Below are 18583 nucleotides of genomic sequence, written 5' to 3'. Positions count from 1 at the left end.
CCACATTAAAAGATACAGTCGCTTCTTACTCACACACACCGCTCCACATTAAAAGATACAGTCGCTTCTTACTCACACACACCGCTCCACATTAAAAGATACAGTCGCTTCTTACTCACACGCACCGCTCCACCTTAAAAGATACAGTAGCTTCTTACTCACACGCACCGCTCCACATTAAAAGATACAGTCGCTTCTTAGTCACACGCACCGCTCCACCTTAAAAGATACAGTCGCTTCTTACTCACACGCACCGCTCCACCTTAAAAGATACAGTCGCTTCTTACTCACACGCACCACTCCACCTTAAAAGATACAGTCGCTTCTTACTCACACACACCGCTCCACCTTAAAAGATACAGAGTTTCTGAGTGTAAACAAACCAGAGAACAGAATTTCCCCACAATCGTAGATGTTGCCTTTATCCCCACTGTCTCCAGAACGTCCTGACGAGCAGCTGTTCACACACTTTACTTTTCAGTGGGGAATCTGCACATCATGAGCTGTGTTCTGGGGTAGATGACAGACCCAACCAGTGACAGTCTCAGCTTCTGTTCAGTCGTGGCTTCCTCTGCAGTGTTTCATCCTGAAAACATTCAGTTCATGTCTAAACATCCTCTTACAATCTTTCTTTAATAATCTCCATTAAACGTCAAAGACCAAAAGGGACTGCTCAGTGCAGTCAAATCAGCTGTGACTTCAACATAAACCAAGAAACTGAGACGAGTAAGACTTCATTCACTTAGAAATAAATACAAATAAAAATAAACAAAATTAAAATAATAAAAACAATACGGAGAGATTTAATGCCCTGTAAAAGCTGGAAAACATGCATAAAGCAAACATCAGCTTTGAAAATATATACACAATTCATATAAATATAATACAAAGTCTAAAAAGCAAAATGCTCCGAGTAAAACCAGATAAAAAAAAAAAAAAAACTAATAAAAATATCAAGCCAAATAAATAAATCTGAAAATAAACAGTGGTTAACAATTCCCCAAGGATCACAGTGTAATTATCAGAAGACAATTCACAGAAGAATAAAAGCTATTTCACATTTAAAAGTAGCACTGACTTAACAAAGTCTTTTCAGAATAAAAACAAAATAAAAGGATGTAACATGCAACAAACCCAAAGACAGAAAGACCTCACCCATCACATTAAAAATACACCGAATATCTCATTTCTCTCTCACTTCCCACAAAAAACCCCCCAGGACTTCTTCAGTAAAAGGCCATCATTAACACTCACCCTCCACTAAACCACATGCAGATTTCTTACAGCACTTCCCGGAGAGACGGAGAAAACAGCACCAGCTTTAAAAATAAAAATGAACAAAAATAATAAAAGAAAAACAGCTTTAAACAAACAACAGCTTAAAAAAAGCTGAAAAAATGCATTTAAAATTAAATAAATTCATCCAACATTCAACACATTCCTTTACACAACCCCTCAACTTTCACCATCCATCGTTCAGCTTCCAGTTCACCACCACCACCACCAGCTTATTAGATATTCACACTCAAACACTCACCACGGTAACAGTTATAAACAAACACGACCACCGAGCCAGGGGTCTGTAACAGCACCATATCTGACCTCACCACGCTCCTCCAGCCTTAAACCCACATACACAGATCCATCTTCCTGTCCATACACCGTACACAAGTCCAGCTTTGACATCTCGAGTAAACGCTACATGCTAACGTTAGCGTAGCACTGGCCAATCTGACAAATACTGCTTATTCGTTTTTAAATTTCAATTCTCCAAAGTAACTCACCGTCTCAGAACGTACCACATTTTAAAAAACGACACTTTAACTTTACACATTGGTTCAGGAGAGAAACACAGTCACAGTCCAGATTCTGAAGGTCACCTTCTCCAGCCGAGTCCTAATAAACATCTCCCAACGTCCCCAGATCCAAAAGGTGGTGTCACCCAAATAAACACAGAAACGTTAGAGGCTCAGGCTGGACTGCTGGGCCGGAGAGAGAGGGTTCCGCTTGGAGGAGGGTGAATCTCCCTGAAACAAAGTAGAACAATGAAACCCAGAGTTAAGTTGGGACTCCAAAAAATATCATGAATAAAAAATTACACAAACTTTCACAAATTAATACGCAGCTCTTAAGTGTTAAAATATAATATTCAAAAAGGAAAATACTATTAAAGAAGTCCTTTTCCTGTGCAAAATTTGCATCTTGAGTCCACCAACCCACACACTGTGAAACAAGACCCCAGTCGGTTCTCTGTGCGCTGCCTGAGTCAGAAAACACGGGATAAAACGAGCCGCACTGATTCTGCTCCGCTTCTGACGTCAAGTGCAGAGGCTTTAGAATGGCCCCGCCCCCTCGTCTGAGTCTGTCCAATCACAGCGCTGGACCCGTGTTTATGTGAGAGCTCAAAGAGGAGGTTAAACTCAGCAAAACAGACACAACGAGCGCGGAGAAATAAGAGCACTGAGTAAAAACGGAGAAGAAAGAGAACAGAGTGAAAACGGCTAATAACCAGAGCTTCTGCTCCTCGCTCCTCACTGCTGTGCGCTCGGGGTCGGGGTGAACAGCGAGCGGCTCATTATCATTTAAAGGAACAGGTGCTGAAAGCGGGCGTTCTGAACAGGGCTGTTTACACAGGGGGAGAACACTGCTGTGGGGCGCGTGGAGTTTGGACCAAAGCAGGTCACAGACGTTTCATTAAGAAACAGAACTGTGTTCCACTGTGGAGACAAGGTGTGTGTCCTGTTTAAATGATGTACTAATAATATATTATTAATATTAAAGTGTGCAATATGTAATGTCTGCTTCATTAATGCGGCATCCCTAAGAGAACCGGTCGCTAATAAGTGGATCAGCAAGACATAAAGAAGTGAAGGGAACGTGTTTATTTGTCCTGAGTTTCACAATGTCATTTAACAATGAAAATGAAGACGACGTGCCCTGCGACGTGGCCTCATTACAGCTTCAGTATTACACATTATATTCTCATCAGAGCTGATCAGAAACTCATAACATCAACAGCTACCCTCATCTGAATCTCCAGTCCACTTCCAAAGACCAGGACACGTCTCAGTGAGACAGCAGTATGGAGATGTTTCTCAAGAAGTTCTGTCTCTTATCCCTTGTTACGACTTTAAACTGAACCCGAGTCTGGACTTACCTTTCCCTTCGGCGTCTCTTTGTTTTGTCCTGCTCCCGGTGATGTTCTCTCATTTATGAGCTGGTTTCCCAAGACTTTCCTCTGCTTAAATTAAAATAAGTTCAGTTATAATGAAACTAGGCTTCTAGAGCAGAGTTTCTCAGCCCTGCACATTCATTCAACATCAGTTACAAACTACACTGTACACACACAACTCCTCACTCCCTCTACAGTGAACTACATCAGTCACAAACTACACTGTACACACACAGCTCCTCTCTCCCTCTACAGTGAACTACATCAATCACAAACTACACTGTACACACACAGCTCCTCTCTCCCTCTACAGTGAACTACATCAGTCACAAACTACACTGTACACACACAGCTCCTCTCTCCCTCTACAGTGAACTACATCAGTCATAAACTACACTGTACACACACAGCTCCTCGTTCCCTCTACAGTGAACTACATCAGTCATAAACTACACTGTACACACACAGCTCCTCACTCCCTCTACAGTGAACTACATCAGTCATAAACTACACTGTACACACACAGCTCCTCTCTCCCTCTACAGTGAACTACATCAGTCACAAACTACACTGTACACACACAGCTCCTCTCTCCCTCTACAGTGGACTACATCAGTCATAAACTACACTGTACACACACAGCTCCTCTCTCCCTCTACAGTGGACTACATCAGTCACAAACTACACTGTACACACACAGCTCCTCACTCCCTCTACAGTGAACTACATCAGTCACAAACTACACTGTACACACACAGCTCCTCACTCCCTCTACAGTGAACTACATCAGTCACACACTACACTGTACACACACAGCTCCTCGCTCCCTCTACAGTGAACTACATCAGTCACAAACTACACTGTACACACACAGCTCCTCGCTCCCTCTACAGTGAACTACATCAGTCATAAACTACACTGTACACACACAGCTCCTCTCTCCCTCTACAGTGACCTACATCAGTCATAAACTACACTGTACACACACAGCTCCTCACTCCCTCTACAGTGAACTACATCAGTCATAAACTACACTGTACACACACAGCTCCTCGCTCCCTCTACAGTGAACTACATCAGTCATAAACTACACTGTACACACACAGCTCCTCGCTCCCTCTACAGCGAACTACATCAGTCATAAACTACACTGTACACACACAGCTCCTCTCTCCCTCTACAGTGACCTACATCAGTCACAAACTACACTGTACACACACAGCTCCTCTCTCCCTCTACAGTGAACTACATCAGTCACAAACTACACTGTACACACACAGCTCCTTGCTCCCTCTACAGTGAACTACATCAGTCATAAACTACACTGTACACACACAGCTCCTCGCTCCCTCTACAGTGAACTACATCAGTCACAAACTACACTGTACACACACAGCTCCTCACTCCCTCTACAGTGAACTACATCAGTCATAAACTACACTGTACACACACAGCTCCTCACTCTCTCTACAGCGAACTACATCAGTCATAAACTACACTGTACACACACAGCTCCTCTCTCCCTCTACAGTGACCTACATCAGTCATAAACTACACTGTACACACACAGCTCCTCACTCCCTCTACAGTGAACTACATCAGTCATAAACTACACTGTACACACAGCTCCTCTCTCCCTCTACAGTGAACTACATCAGTCATAAACTACACTGTACACACACAGCTCCTCACTCCCTCTACAGTGAACTACATTAGTCATAAACTACACTGTACACACACAGCTCCTCGCTCCCTCTACAGTGAACTACATCAGTCATAAACTACACTGTACACACACAGCTCCTCGCTCCCTCTACAGTGAACTACATCAGTCACAAACTACACTGTACACACACAGCTCCTCTCTCCCTCTACAGTGGACTACATCAGTCACAAACTACACTGTACACACACAGCTCCTCACTCCCTCTACAGTGAACTACATCAGTCATAAACTACACTGTACATACACAGACAGCACTACATTTCAGATTCACACAGATGAATAAATAGAAATGATGTGTGTTAGAAATATAAACTGCAGAAAGAGTATGGAGTGATTTGGAATTAAACCTCTCTGAAACTTGCTGGTGTTTTGATTTTTCTCTTAAAGAGGTACTATGGCCCCCTACTGGACTGGACTGATAATACAGCCGTTTTCAGTTTGCCTAGACGTGGCATATTTTCAAAAACCTGTTTTTAAAAATAATTGGATCCGTGTGGATGGGGCCTAAAACACACACAGTCTAATGATATTCATATTAAAGCCCTCTGAACACAGGAGATTATGTTTCTCATTTCCTGTGCTGTGTTGCTCTACATCTGTTTAATCCAGACTACTTATGCTCTGCTGTAATTAAACAGGAAGTTGGGCTTGGTTCTTTAAGCACTGAGGGACTGTGGTATAGTTTAAGGGTGTGTTCAGACTTGTCAGCCTTTATTTAAACAAACCCTAGTGCTGTGTTAGTGCGGTTCATTAGAGTCAATGTGATTGCACTCTTTCTAACGCTGGTGCACAACAAACACATGGACCAGGACTGTCTGCGCAGGAGGGTCTTGGTCCGTTTCTAAATAAACTCTGCTGTCAAACAACGTGCGAAATCAAGGTTCTCTCTGTAGTTGAGACGCTCTGGTTCAGGCAGTGGAAAATGATCTCCAGCTAAAACACATACAATAACGGGATTAATCCCAGCCGACGAATCAATGTCATACGTGTGTCATGTGACTTTTTTAATTCCTTTGATTTGATTATAAAACCGTGAGTGTGAACTCAAACCACACCAGGACTAAATTGTAACAATGTATCATTTTCTGGTTTGGTCCAGACCAAGGGAACAGAACCACAAGTCTGAACACACCCTATAACGATACAAACCCAACCCCAACTTTATAATTCAACCCAATACCACAAAGAGACCAGAGTTGGACTGACCTTAATGAGACCGCTAAAGGAACGTGGGTGGGCATGCTTCGGATTTGCAGGTCTCGATTCTCTCAGTGGAGTCCCCTGCTTGTTAAACTGCAAAACAAGAATGTCCATCAGTTTCATTCACCAAAGACTACCTACGTCCCAGCGGTGGACGGTCAGACTGAGTGACAGCTGATAGAGAAACATCGGGATATTTCCCCATTAACTGTGCTTTGAGTAGAACCGAATCAGAGCAGCTGGAGTTCCTCTAAAAACTGCGACTTTCACTCCTGCAGAACATCGTGAGGCAAAACAAACGTGGAGATTTTACAGATGGAGAGTTGGTGCTGGTCGTCTGCGTTGCGTGGCGTAGAGTGACGACTCTCTCTGGACAATCAGCGCTCTGCAAGGTTTACACGCCACGGTTTAGTCCCTACTCGACTCGCTCTGAACCACGAGAGAACAGCCACTAAACAAGAACCCGCTTCCAGAACCAGGACCTGATTCACCTGCTGGAGGAGTGGAAGACTAGTCGAGGAGAGTAGGGACCCTGCAGTGGAAAAGCACCATCCTCCTTCCACCTCAGTCATTTTACAAATGCTTGAACCTACAGTTGATCCGAAGATCTACAGCAACCAATAAACACCTGGCGTCTGCACCGTGAATGATTTTACCTGTCGTATGAGCTTCTTCTTTTTGGTGGAGTCGGGCATGTTGGTGACATGCTGAAAGAGCTCGTGGAGAGCCTCCTGCGTGTGCTGACCATTGTCAGGCTCATCGCTGCCTCTTTTGGCGGGCAGAACACTTCGGCTGACCGCCCCGGCGTACTGCTCCAAGTCCTCCTGCAGAAACGAGACCCGATTGAGATTCTGTTGGTGCGGCGCCCACAGCGAGAGACGGATGTTTAATGAAAAGGTAGAAGACAAACTGCTTTGAAGATCTATCACAACCAAGGGTGAACCAGACACAAGCTTGACAACCTGAGACTCGAAGGCAAATATTATTTATATGCAGATCTCCTGCTGAGCTCAAATAACATTAAAATAATGTGATTTTAATTCATCTTGATCATCAGAAAAGGTTTAAATTAACTTTATGTATGAGGCTGAGAAAAGAGCACCTGAAGTTCATAAAACTCAGCCGCAGAACTGTGATCCGAGCCGACAGCAGCGCGGCACGGTTCCCAAAAATAAACACTTAATTTCCTTACATCAAACTCACACCGGAAAATTCAACTGAGCACAAGTACGATCAGCACCTTTGATTGAGGAGTTCTGGATCCCGCGAAGAGCATCCGTGCGTGGTCTTTGATGTAACTTGGGGCCTAAAAAAGGAGAGTAGAAAATCAGGCTGCGCTCATCAGACAAACGACTTTTGGAAAGGTAAAGGTCTTTTTATAAATGTAAATGAAACAAACTACACAAACTCCCCAACTACCAGACCAACCTTTAGTAAACATTTCTAATCGTACACAGACCTACTCCGGGGCTCATACAGTTTTCTACGGTCAACTTCCAGCACTTTTCAAATACGTTCAAGGTCCATGTTCAAGCTTTTCCAGCACCTTACAGCTGTAGTAAACTGTATATTTACTCAAATACATAAACATTCAAAAGGATAACTCTTTACATATTTTATAAAAGGGATGAATAACAATCAGAACTGTATTTGGAAATAAGAGAAAGGTGAGAGGTTTAAAACAAATTAATGTTTCCAAATGTGTCACCTGTTTATGAGTAGACTTTCGTTGGTCTCTACCCCGACTGAGTCTGTTTAGCGCCCTCTGATATTGGCTTGAAAAGACACCATTAAAACTAGCATTACCCAGTTGTATCACCCACAGTGCACTTCATTACGCCTGCTATTTCGCCAGCTAGCAGCGTAGATAAACAAGTTAGCATTCACGTGCTATTCTCCGAAGTTCTCCACTACGACGCACCTTTCACGTCACTCGAGAGTGCGGACTCTCCCTTTGTGAAAAGATGCAGGTGCTTTTTGCAGACTTTGGAGGAGGCTACTCTTTAGTCTTCATCTTATTGTATTATTTGTATTTGTTTTCTAGCCAGCGCTCATTAAAACGGCAACCTCCCGGCATTTTGAGGGAGTTCTCTCCGACTCGCTGTGTCTTCTGGGAGGTGGGTCACTCGTGAAAACACAACGACAGATGACAGTCACGTACAAGGCAGCGAGTCATGAGCCAGGCCCCTGTCCAAGAGCCACTCATTCATTTCTTTCTTTTCTGGAACCAGGGCAGAACGCTAGGGTGATGTTCTCCTCAATGGTGTAACGAAGAGCTGTTTGGGAGCTAGCAGGTGCTAGTGAGTCCACACGGGGCAGATTTTGACTTATTTCTTCATCTAATAAGCGACCTATTCCGTTAGACAGCTATTTGTTGTGAAAGAAACACAGTTACAGTTTCAAGCACTTTATCAAATATTCCAGCACTTTTCAAACCTGGAAAATACAACATTCAATTAATATTCAATTAACCCGCACGAACCCTGCTATCCCCATAGAACCCTAACGCAGGGACCAGTCAACACCACACCCCCCCCACTCTTTCACGACATTCACTGTCAGATTAGAGCTATAAACTCGTGTCAACAACAACACGTTTGACCACTCTGCATTCTTCTAGCACAATGTGGACTGTCTATCTTTCAAAAAGAACTTGAGCTAATTTCCTCAGTTTGATTGTTCCACTGACAGATGTGCTCCGGACTGCGCTCTGCCTCCTACTGGTCATCGTCAGGAACACGTCGTAGTTAACGTCAGACCAGGCCAAATGATCCAAACAACTCTAACACGCTCTGCTTTTCCTCGGGGAGTCGTGGGGCATCACATATCGCTGTTCTTCGATTCTGTCGCGCTCCAAATCCCCGACGCTCAGATTCAGTTCAGACGCTGGACGTGTGTCGGATACGACAAAATCATGCTAAACTCGAGCTCTTACCCGGAACAGTTTCTGCGAGTGCTTGATCAGGAAGGCGATGCCGTTGTTGAGTTTGGTCAGGTTGTCCTGCAGGTCGTTTGCAGTGACCTGTGTGCAGATAAATTCATTAAAAACAATAACACAACACAGAACAAAAGCAGCAGGGCTACACAAACACACCCCCCTGGTTCGGTTTACACCTCTCTGCAGACTCCTTCTTCTCTGTTCTCCGTCGACCAGGACCCCACAGATAAGACACGAATCTACTAAACAATGTCTATATTTTAGAAATCAGGCAGAATCTTGTCAGGGGCTGGACTGTGGTTCTGGTTTTATTCCCAGGTTTCTATTCTTATCTTCTGCAGTGATATCGCTTCTGGACCACTCCGGCCGGGTACGGCTCCCGTCTAAAACTAGAGACTATCTGGTATTTAGGACCAGTACTAAACTGTGGTTTTATTCAGTATTTTACTCCCAGTGGTAAGCAGTGATGGTGTAGTGAGATTTACTCAGAGACAGAAACCAACGTAACGTTTCATCTCCAGGACTTTTATTGTGTTCTTTTATTCTCCACAGTTGTATAATGAAAGATTACAGAGATCCCCCTCTCCTTCTGGAGAAGAGAATGTAATGAACCTTTAGGGAACACAACTGGACTCTACCACCACTGCTGTACCTTTAAAGATACACTACACTGTACCTTCAGTGAGAGTAATGTTCCTGCACTCTACCTTTAATTCTGAGAGTGTAGAAGCAGCACACGTTGTAGGTGTTTTTTTTTTTAAGTGGATTACTTGGAACAATGTAATGCAGAGAGGTCGATAAAGTAGATGAAATTTGTCTGGGTCTGGTCTTTCAGATTCTCAGATACAGTCCGCTCTCCAGCTGCTGTTTTTAACCAGGCTTTTGCTCCAGTTATAAAGCGTTGCCATGGCCAGCTTCGTATATGTGTTACAAAGAGGATAGAGATATACGTGCTGTTTGGCCGTGGTTTCCACTAGGGGGCAGACCAGAGAAAGACGCAGATTTGGCTCTGACACAGTCTTCTTCGAAACCTTGCGCCACTGCAATGCTTTAAATAGCCTGCACCGCCCCCTGCCTTTTAGGCATGTACTGCACATTGTGTACGTATAGCGTTTATTTTCTAAGGACGTGCACAACCTACGCACCACAGAGACGGGATACGTGGGGCAGCCATGATGTGTATATGAACTTGTAGATAACAGCAAGAAAATCTCTACCCTGATTGTGCAGGGGTTACTGCTCACGTTCTGACCCAATCCACACAGGCACGTGTGGTCAGTCCTGCGGCACGTACAGGCCATTTAGACAGTGACCCGTGTCTGGGAAGCACAGGTGTAAACAGCTTGTTCTTTGTGTATTCAGCTGCTTTGCTAAAATAAAATTTCCCACCGGTGGAATACAACATGGACACCGCTGTCCTGCAGAGGACTGTGTGTTTTGCTGATATTTGAAATTGACACTGACTGATTTGATGTGAATCGTTTTTCTGTGGCACCAACATAATTCAGTCTGCTCCATGAACAGTCTCCATGATAATCAGACAGAGCAGTTCATCAGCACTGCCCCCTACAGACGCTCTGAGGCAGTGATCTTAGTTCTCAGTGAGGATCGTGTGAAATACTGTGACCAGGAACACCAGGCCTTTTGTATGGTTTCCCTGTACGATACGCTCAGTGCTTACGTTTTTTGGCCAGATGATATGGGGCGCAAACATGAGCGCCAGGTTGTATGCAGACATTTTGTTCCTGTCCTGCTGCTTGGCGGTTTGGTACAGCAGGTCCAGCAGCAGCTTCAGGAGGCTTCGGTTGACTGGAGGAAGCAGCATGAAGAGCAGCTGCAGCGCCTCTATCTGACGCTCTTTGTTAGGAACAGACGTCTTGTTGCCTTTCTCGTCGAACAACGTCATCTCTGCAACAGACAAAATACATGAAGAGAAAACACAGAGAGAGAGGGGGAGCGGTTAGTGAAGGGAGTTTATGAGGTTTCTAAACACTGCTTACATTCTGTCCAATGTGGAATCTAATGGCTCTTTTCCACTGCAGGGTCCCTCCTCCACCAGGTGAGTCAGGTCCTGGTTCTGGAAGCGGGTTCTTGTTTAGTGGCTGTTCTCTCGTGGTTCAGAGCGAGTCGAGTAGGGACTAAACCGTGGCGTGTAAACCTTGCAGAGCGCTGATCGTCCAGAGAGAGTCGTCACTCTACACCACGCAACGCAGACGACCAGCACCAACTCTCCATCTGTAAAATCTCCAGCTGCAGCAGAGATCACGTTTGTTTTTATCCGACTCACGACGGCAGCTCGTAAAATGACGCCGTGGTCTTTTGAAGAGGTTCAAACGCTCCTTGGATCGGTGGCCGACGAAAGAATCCAGCGAGAGCTGGACGCTGCAACAAGGAAGGAACAAACTCTAAGGGCTGCAGGAGTGGAAAACAACCAGGGACCAAACAGACAGAAGGGTCCAGTAGAGTCGGTTCCATGCAGTGGAAAAGTGCCATATGCTGCTGAACCAGCCCCTTATCTGTGATGTCAGGACAGTGATAGATAGTGTTTATGCATTTCCACATGCTCTGCCTCGGGTTTAACCGGATCTAAGCAGGAGTTAAAGGTGTGGCCTTTTCGTATAAAAGAATAACACAAACAGAACTGTACAGTTAAAGAGGGTTGTGGGTGTTAAAGCAGTTACATTTTCTGTAAATTGAAAGCACTGTGTTAAAGGTCCTAACTGAGGAACAGTGGATGACATGCACATGGTATTGTGTTATTTCATCATCACCCTGAAGCTCTAAAAGGTAAAGTGGAGCTGGATGTGTCGCTCCTGAACCTTTTCCTCGGTCGTTGTGGACATACCGGCTATTTTGAGATGAGCGTGATAATGGCGGTGCGTCAGCAGTGGTTCCGGCAGCTCCCCCAAGAAGGTTTTGAGCAGCGTGGCCACATCGTGGGGGTGGTAGTCCCCGGTCTCCAGGTCTATGTCTGTCCCGCTGTTGAGCATCTCCCTCAGGGCCTGCTGTCTGATGCTGTTCCCCGGCACACGGAACAGACCCTCCACATGCAGGTCTGACAGACAGAAGAGCAAAGTGCTTTGACATGAATTATTGAGGCCCCCTCTCTTCCCCCATTCAGCCCGTGTCCACTTTCTTGCCGATGACATCATTCCGCTCCCGAAATACACTATGAGCTCATTCTCTGGAACCTGTTCGCTTCAGGTCTCGAGCTCTGCTAACGTGGGACAGGGACGAGACGGTGGAGAACCCCTTTTAGCCGAAGCAGCCGCGTGGTGAAAAATGCAGATGCACAGTACAAGCTCTCCGTGGACAGGAGGAACCGCAAAGTTCCACACCGTCACAGGCAGGAGAACCGTGCCCAAAGTTACATCAAACTTTGTGGGGTTTCTTAGAGAAAACAAGCCCCTGAACATTCTGCTTCTAAATGACTGCTTATCTGCTGTAACGTGTGTCAGTGCGGAGGCTTTGGCGACACCTCTGGTGGAAATACGGAATTGCACAAACACACAGAAGAACCTTGCGTGAATGCGTGTCGCGCTGCGTTTCATTTCCCGAGCGGATTTATCTGATGATGACCATCGCTGTGAAATTTAATGTGGAACTAAAACTGAAATAAGAACCAGAGTGTGTCACTGGGGAGAGTGTGTGTGAGCTGCTAACACGAAGCTAACTGCTGGAAAAAGTCGTACAGCCACATTTCTGCGGTGTAAGATCCACAACGTGCAACGGAAATTAAAAACAGCAATAACACACTGAGCCTGGTGCAGTTGTAGATTTAATGTGGGGTTAAAGACCTGGACTGAAACAGGACCCCAGCCTCTTAAAAGTGTCCTTTTCTATTGTTCTTCAGCAGATATTTCTCCTCTGGACTCTTCTGGTCCATTTTAAGTTCCGGGCCGGAGTGGGGGCAGGCGTTCTTTCCAAACAAAGCAGAAGCCCAACTCAAACAGGTGGAAGGAAGCGTGGCGTCTGTGTGATTGGAAAGAACCCCTGCCCCCATGGCGTCCCTCTGTGGATCTGGTTTGAAACCCCTGCTCTATGGGCTTCCACATCACTGCGGCTATCATCACCGTCACACAGCAGGGAGTTATGTCTCATCTTAGGAATCAGATACGCTTCTTTGAACCACACCACCCCCGGACGCCCCTCTCCTACGGAGACGGGTCAGTTCTGAACACACACTTTGACCCAGAGCAAAGAAAAAAACCAAACTACTCACTTTTCCCGAGGAACTCGATCAGCTGGTAGATCTGAGCAATGCCCTCCTCAGTTAAAGGTGCTCCAAAGACCACTCCCTTTTCTACAACAGGGGGAGGACACAACAGAGCGAGGTTATTGTGTTTTTCTTGTACACTGGTCATACTTCAGTGACTCAGGACGCTGTCGGCTGGATGTTTTTGGTCGGTGGACTGTTCTCAGTGCAGACACTGAGGGGTTTAAAAACTCCAGCAGCACTGCTGTATCTGATCCACTCTACAACAGCACAACACACACTAACACACCACCACCACGTCAGTGTCACTGCAGCGCTGAGAATGATCCACTCGCTCCAGAACAACAGCGTAAGAAACCCTGGGAGAATCCAAGGCTCACACGGGGGGGGGACCTACGCTCCTGTGGTCAATTTACTGGTGATAACAACATGTACCACATCTCCCCAGAAATATTAGATATACCAACTACTATTAAATATCTTTGTGTAGCGTAACTGTTATTCAACATTCCACTGTGATGTTACAGTGACTGTGTGTCGTATTAAAATCACATTCAAAATGAAGCTGTGTGGAAAGTGAAGAGTTTATTGGGCGCTGCGTTGGTTCTGAGCTCCATCAGGAAAAAGCTGCAGAAGACTGTGATGGGTTTGTTCTGTTCTTGGGGACAATACTGTGTCCAAAAGTCCGTGTGAGTGTGGGTTTAGACCAGTTACAGATGGAGGCAGTGTCAGAGTCGGGAACGGAGTTTTTTTTTTTGTTGAATAAAATGAGAATTGTGACTTTTTAATACGACACAGTTCTTTTGTCATTTTACAGAAATGTGTTTGTATTTTGAATTACAGTTATATTTTACACAAATGCTTTAGAACTCAGTCACACACTTAATAAAGCGGTGTAAGGGGGAGATGAAGACAACACATGGGAAGCGTCTTTAAACTTCCACCAAAGGCCAAACACAGAGGAGCGTCAGGGTCTGGACGAGTTAAATCTGCCGTGAAGCTCCGTACATTCTCCCACTTTCATCATTTCATAGGAACTACTGTGTCGTAGGGAGTGGGAGACAGATTGAACATTGAATTAAAATGTAAAGTCACACACAGACCCTTTATTTCGTGCTACAACAGGAACGCCAGGAAACGGAGAACGGTCTGCGCCGTGTTACCTTTGCGCTTCAGGAAGTTGGGGAGACGGAGGAAGCCTGCGGACGCAGGGAGCTTGGGGTCCGCCTCCCCCTGGAGCTGAGCGAACTCCACCCCCGGCAGGTCGATGAGCCGCGTGACGTTACTCAGGAGCAGCTCGGTGAAAACCTGAGGCCTCTCGTGTCTCAGCTTCTCCACAAAGAAGTCGGGGTTGAAGATGACGGGCTGCTTCTGAGGCATGTCTTGGCTTATGACGATATTACATACCGTTCCCCTTCGGACACAGAGAAACGGGTCAGAACACGGTTTACAGAGAACACTGTTCCAGTCTGAGACCTCAGCTGTGATTTGGACCAGAACCCAGACCCAACACAGGGGTTTAGTCTGAACGTCTATTTCAGTTTCACGCTTCCGTGTTAAATCACTCCACGTTTGATCGGATCAGGACTAAACGGGACATATCCACCCTGCGCCGGGCTTTTAACGCCCCTGTCTCCGGCCCGGGATTAACCCTCTCTGTTCAGAGTCACTGGGGTTAAACTTATTTCCACATAAACGTCTCTAACTCTACTCCTCTGTACTCCTCCATTCAGCAGATCTGCAGTTAACCCCTTCACAGCAGGCCTTTCATATTATACATAAACGGTTCCTGAAATAGGCGGCACGGTGGCGCAGCAGGTAGTGTCGCAGTCACACAGCTCCAGGGGCCTGGAGGTTGTGGGTTTGATTCCCGCTCCGGGTGACTGTCTGTGAGGAGTTGGTGTGTTCTCCCCGTGTCCGCGTGGGTTTCCTCCGGTTTCCTCCCACAGTCCAAAAACACACGTTGCAGGTGGATTGGCGACTCGAAAGTGTCCGTAGGTGTGAGTGTGTGAGTGAATGTGTGTGTGTCTGTGTTGCCCTGTGAAGGACTGGCGTCCCCTCCAGGGTGTATTCCCGCCTTGCGCCCGATGATTCCAGGTAGGCTCTGGACCCCCCCGCGACCCTAAATTGGATAAGCGGTTACAGATAATGGATGGATGGATGGATGGTTCCTGAAATAACTGCATTAAACTACTTTAACATCATTGTGGGACCCTCTTACGCCTCTAATAATGATAATATAACAGTGTAATAATGCAGTTACACCCCTTTAAAGAACAGTGAAACTTACAAACCATAAAGACATTCACAGAAAAAAAAAAGTTTAAATCTTCTAAATAAATAAAATAAACAACACAAAGCCATTGTTTTTTTTAAACAAATAATGGCTCTAGTAGAAGACCAAAGAAAACCAGAAACTGCTAAAACACTGGAGGTGTTTATTCTTCTGTAAACACACAGTAAACACCGCTGACGACAACAATCACAGAGGAACTGTCCTTACACTCTACGAACAATAATGTGAAGATGTAATTAGTCCCTGGAGAGCCCCACCCTGAGCTGACAGGATTGGTTCCTCGGGTGTGTGAGGTATGAAACCCTGTCTGTCTGAACCCGCGTTTCTAAACCGTTTCTAAACTAACCCTAGGGCAGAGGAACAGTCTGGTTGTGTTTTGGATCACGCCTCGCAGACAGGAGTTCAGTCCTCAGTTCTGAGGGCCACACCGCTCAGTGCCAGTGAGTGTCCTTGGGCAGGACTCCTAACACCACCTCTGCCTTTGTCTTTTTATCATGTGTAATCATCAAAGACCTTTATTTCAACTTCAACTTTTTAAAATAACATCTGAAATATTTTCTTTTTTTACAGCTGTACATTTACATTACAGCAACTGTTTATATTTTACATGTCTCTTTTTCTCATTTATATTCTCCCTCTTATCTCCTCCACGAGCAGATTTCACTGGACACCAGGCTGTTATTGTGAATACGTTCTGAATGTCTTACTGGTTAAAGTAGAAATAAATATGTTCTGAAGTGAATATAATTGACTGTGAGGGAAAGCTGAGTGTAAATATGACCCCCAGCCCAGGGAACACGGGTCAACACGGGCTTTAGCTGCAGCTCAGAGACGTTTACAGGGAGTTCTCTCTGATACAGAACTCTTCTGGACCAGAACCTCTGAACGGAGGGGGGTGTGGGGGTAATTCCGGGCGGAAATTAACGAGTAAACTACATTAACTACAGCGAGAGCGGAGGGCTGCAGTGAAGTAACGGCTGCGTTAGCGATAACCACTCAGAGCTCACAACAGCGCTTTAAAACTCGACGAAAATTTACTTTTTTCGCCAAAAACAAAGCGGTTGTGATTAACGGCGATTTTCAAAAAGCAGAACATTAACTTTAGCGTCGTCTGAAAAAGATAAAGTGTGGGATTTGGAAGTGAACTTTATAAAACAGTTCGGTTACAGTTTTGTAAACAAAGAGAACTGAGACAGGCAGGAACCACACACACACACACACACACACACACACAGAGAGAGAGACACACAAAAAACACACAGTAAACTCTCCTGAACACCGGTAAACCCCCGGTTCGGTACAGTCCGGGTTAGAGCAGCGGTCCGTGGGCCCGGAAGAACCGACCACAGCCCGCCCCCCAGCGCCTCTCTCCGCAGAGACACTGCTCTCCTCTCCGAACCGAACCCCGCAGTCTAAGTCTAACTTAACTCTAGTCTTAACCCTAAGCCTAAACCGAGTTTTCCGAACCGAACCCCAAAGAAAAACAAAGCCCGTCTCCCACCTCCGGCTCTGTGCGCGCTCCGCTGTCCCTCTCTCGGCCGCCATACTCCAGTTTGAATTTTCCACTGAAGACGATTTAGACCCGCCCCCTCAAGCTCATTGGTCTAGAAGCCCGAGGGGCGGAGCCTGTGGCTTCATGCAGTGTCTGATACTGGGGCGGGGCTCAGGCCGAAGAATTCACACAGTATAAATAATAATAATAATAATAATAATAATAATAATAATAATAAAACACACGGGCTAAACACACACAGTCTAAAGAATAATAATAATAATAATAATAATACACATGGGCTAAATACACATATAAAATAAACACATACAATTTATACTAATACATAGAGTTAAGTATAAGCATTCATTCATTCAATTATTTTTTGTAGCTCTTATCCAGTTCAGGGCGGCGGTGGGTCCGGAGCCTACCCAGAATCACTGGGTGCAAGGCAGGAACACACCCTGGAGGGGGCACCAGTCCTTCACAGAGCAACACACACTCACACATTCACTCACACACTCACACCTACGAATACCTTTGAGTCTCCAATCCAGCTACCAACGTGTTTTTGGAGCGTGGGAGGAAACCGGAGCACCCGGAGGAAACCCACACAGACACAGAGAGAACACACCACACTCCTCACAGACAGTCACCCGGAGGAAACCCACGCAGACACAGGGAGAACACACCACACTCCTCACAGACAGTCACCCAGAGGAAACCCACGCAGACACAGGGAGAACACACCACACTCCTCACAGACAGTCACCCGGAGGAAACCCACGCAGACACAGGGAGAACACACCACACTCCTCACAGACAGTCACCCAGAGGAAACCCACGCAGACACAGGGAGAACACACCACACTCCTCACAGACAGTCACCCGGAGGAAACCCACGCAGACACAGAGAGAACACACCACACTCCTCACAGACAGTCACCCGGAGGAAACCCACGCAGACACAGGGAGAACACACCACACTCCTCACAGACAGTCACCCGGAGGAAACCCACGCAGACACAGGGAGAACACACCACACTCCTCACAGACAGTCACCCGGAGGAAACCCACGCAGACACAGGGAGAACACACCACACTCCTCACAGACAGTCACCCGGAGGAAACCCACGCAGACACAGGGAGAACACACCACACTCCTCACAGACAGTCACCCGGAGGAAACCCACGCAGACACAGGGAGAACACACCACACTCCTCACAGACAGTCACCCGGAGGAAACCCACGCAGACACAGGGAGAACACACCACACTCCTCACAGACAGTCACCCGGAGGAAACACACGCAGACACAGGGAGAACACACCACACTCCTCACAGACAGTCACCCGGAGGAAACACACGCAGACACAGGGAGAACACACCACACTCCTCACAGACAGTCACCCGGAGGAAACACACGCAGACACAGGGAGAACACACCACACTCCTCACAGACAGTCATCTGGAGCGGGACTCAAACCCACAACCTCCAGGACCCTGGAGCAGTGACTGAGACACGACCTGCTGCTCTACTGTG

At 46.1% G+C, this 18583-nt stretch overlaps 1 protein-coding gene across 2 annotated transcripts; it reads right to left on the bottom strand.

Moving 5' to 3' along the window:
• Positions 1 to 621: 621 nt before the first annotated feature.
• arhgap19 (Rho GTPase activating protein 19) lies at positions 622 to 17102 on the bottom strand. 2 transcript variants are annotated; one of them, XM_066660784.1, is made up of 11 exons: positions 17050 to 17102; positions 14416 to 14666; positions 13259 to 13339; positions 11882 to 12091; positions 10718 to 10944; positions 9034 to 9120; positions 7339 to 7404; positions 6755 to 6922; positions 6105 to 6191; positions 3158 to 3241; positions 622 to 2027 (listed from the first exon to the last, which is right to left on the bottom strand). In XM_066660784.1, exons 1-11 carry the CDS (start codon positions 17091 to 17093, stop codon positions 1962 to 1964), a joined length of 1371 nt encoding a protein of 456 aa, XP_066516881.1. In that variant the 5' UTR covers positions 17094 to 17102; the 3' UTR covers positions 622 to 1961. The 2 variants fall into 2 exon arrangements, with proteins under 2 accessions (XP_066516881.1, XP_066516882.1); XM_066660785.1 differs by having other exon boundaries at positions 3158 to 3238.
• Positions 17103 to 18583: the final 1481 nt, after the last annotated feature.

This window comes from Hoplias malabaricus, chromosome 2 (assembly GCF_029633855.1).
Source record: "Hoplias malabaricus isolate fHopMal1 chromosome 2, fHopMal1.hap1, whole genome shotgun sequence".
Lineage (NCBI taxonomy): Eukaryota > Metazoa > Chordata > Actinopteri > Characiformes > Erythrinidae > Hoplias > Hoplias malabaricus.
This window is presented reverse-complemented; position numbering and strand designations above follow the sequence as displayed.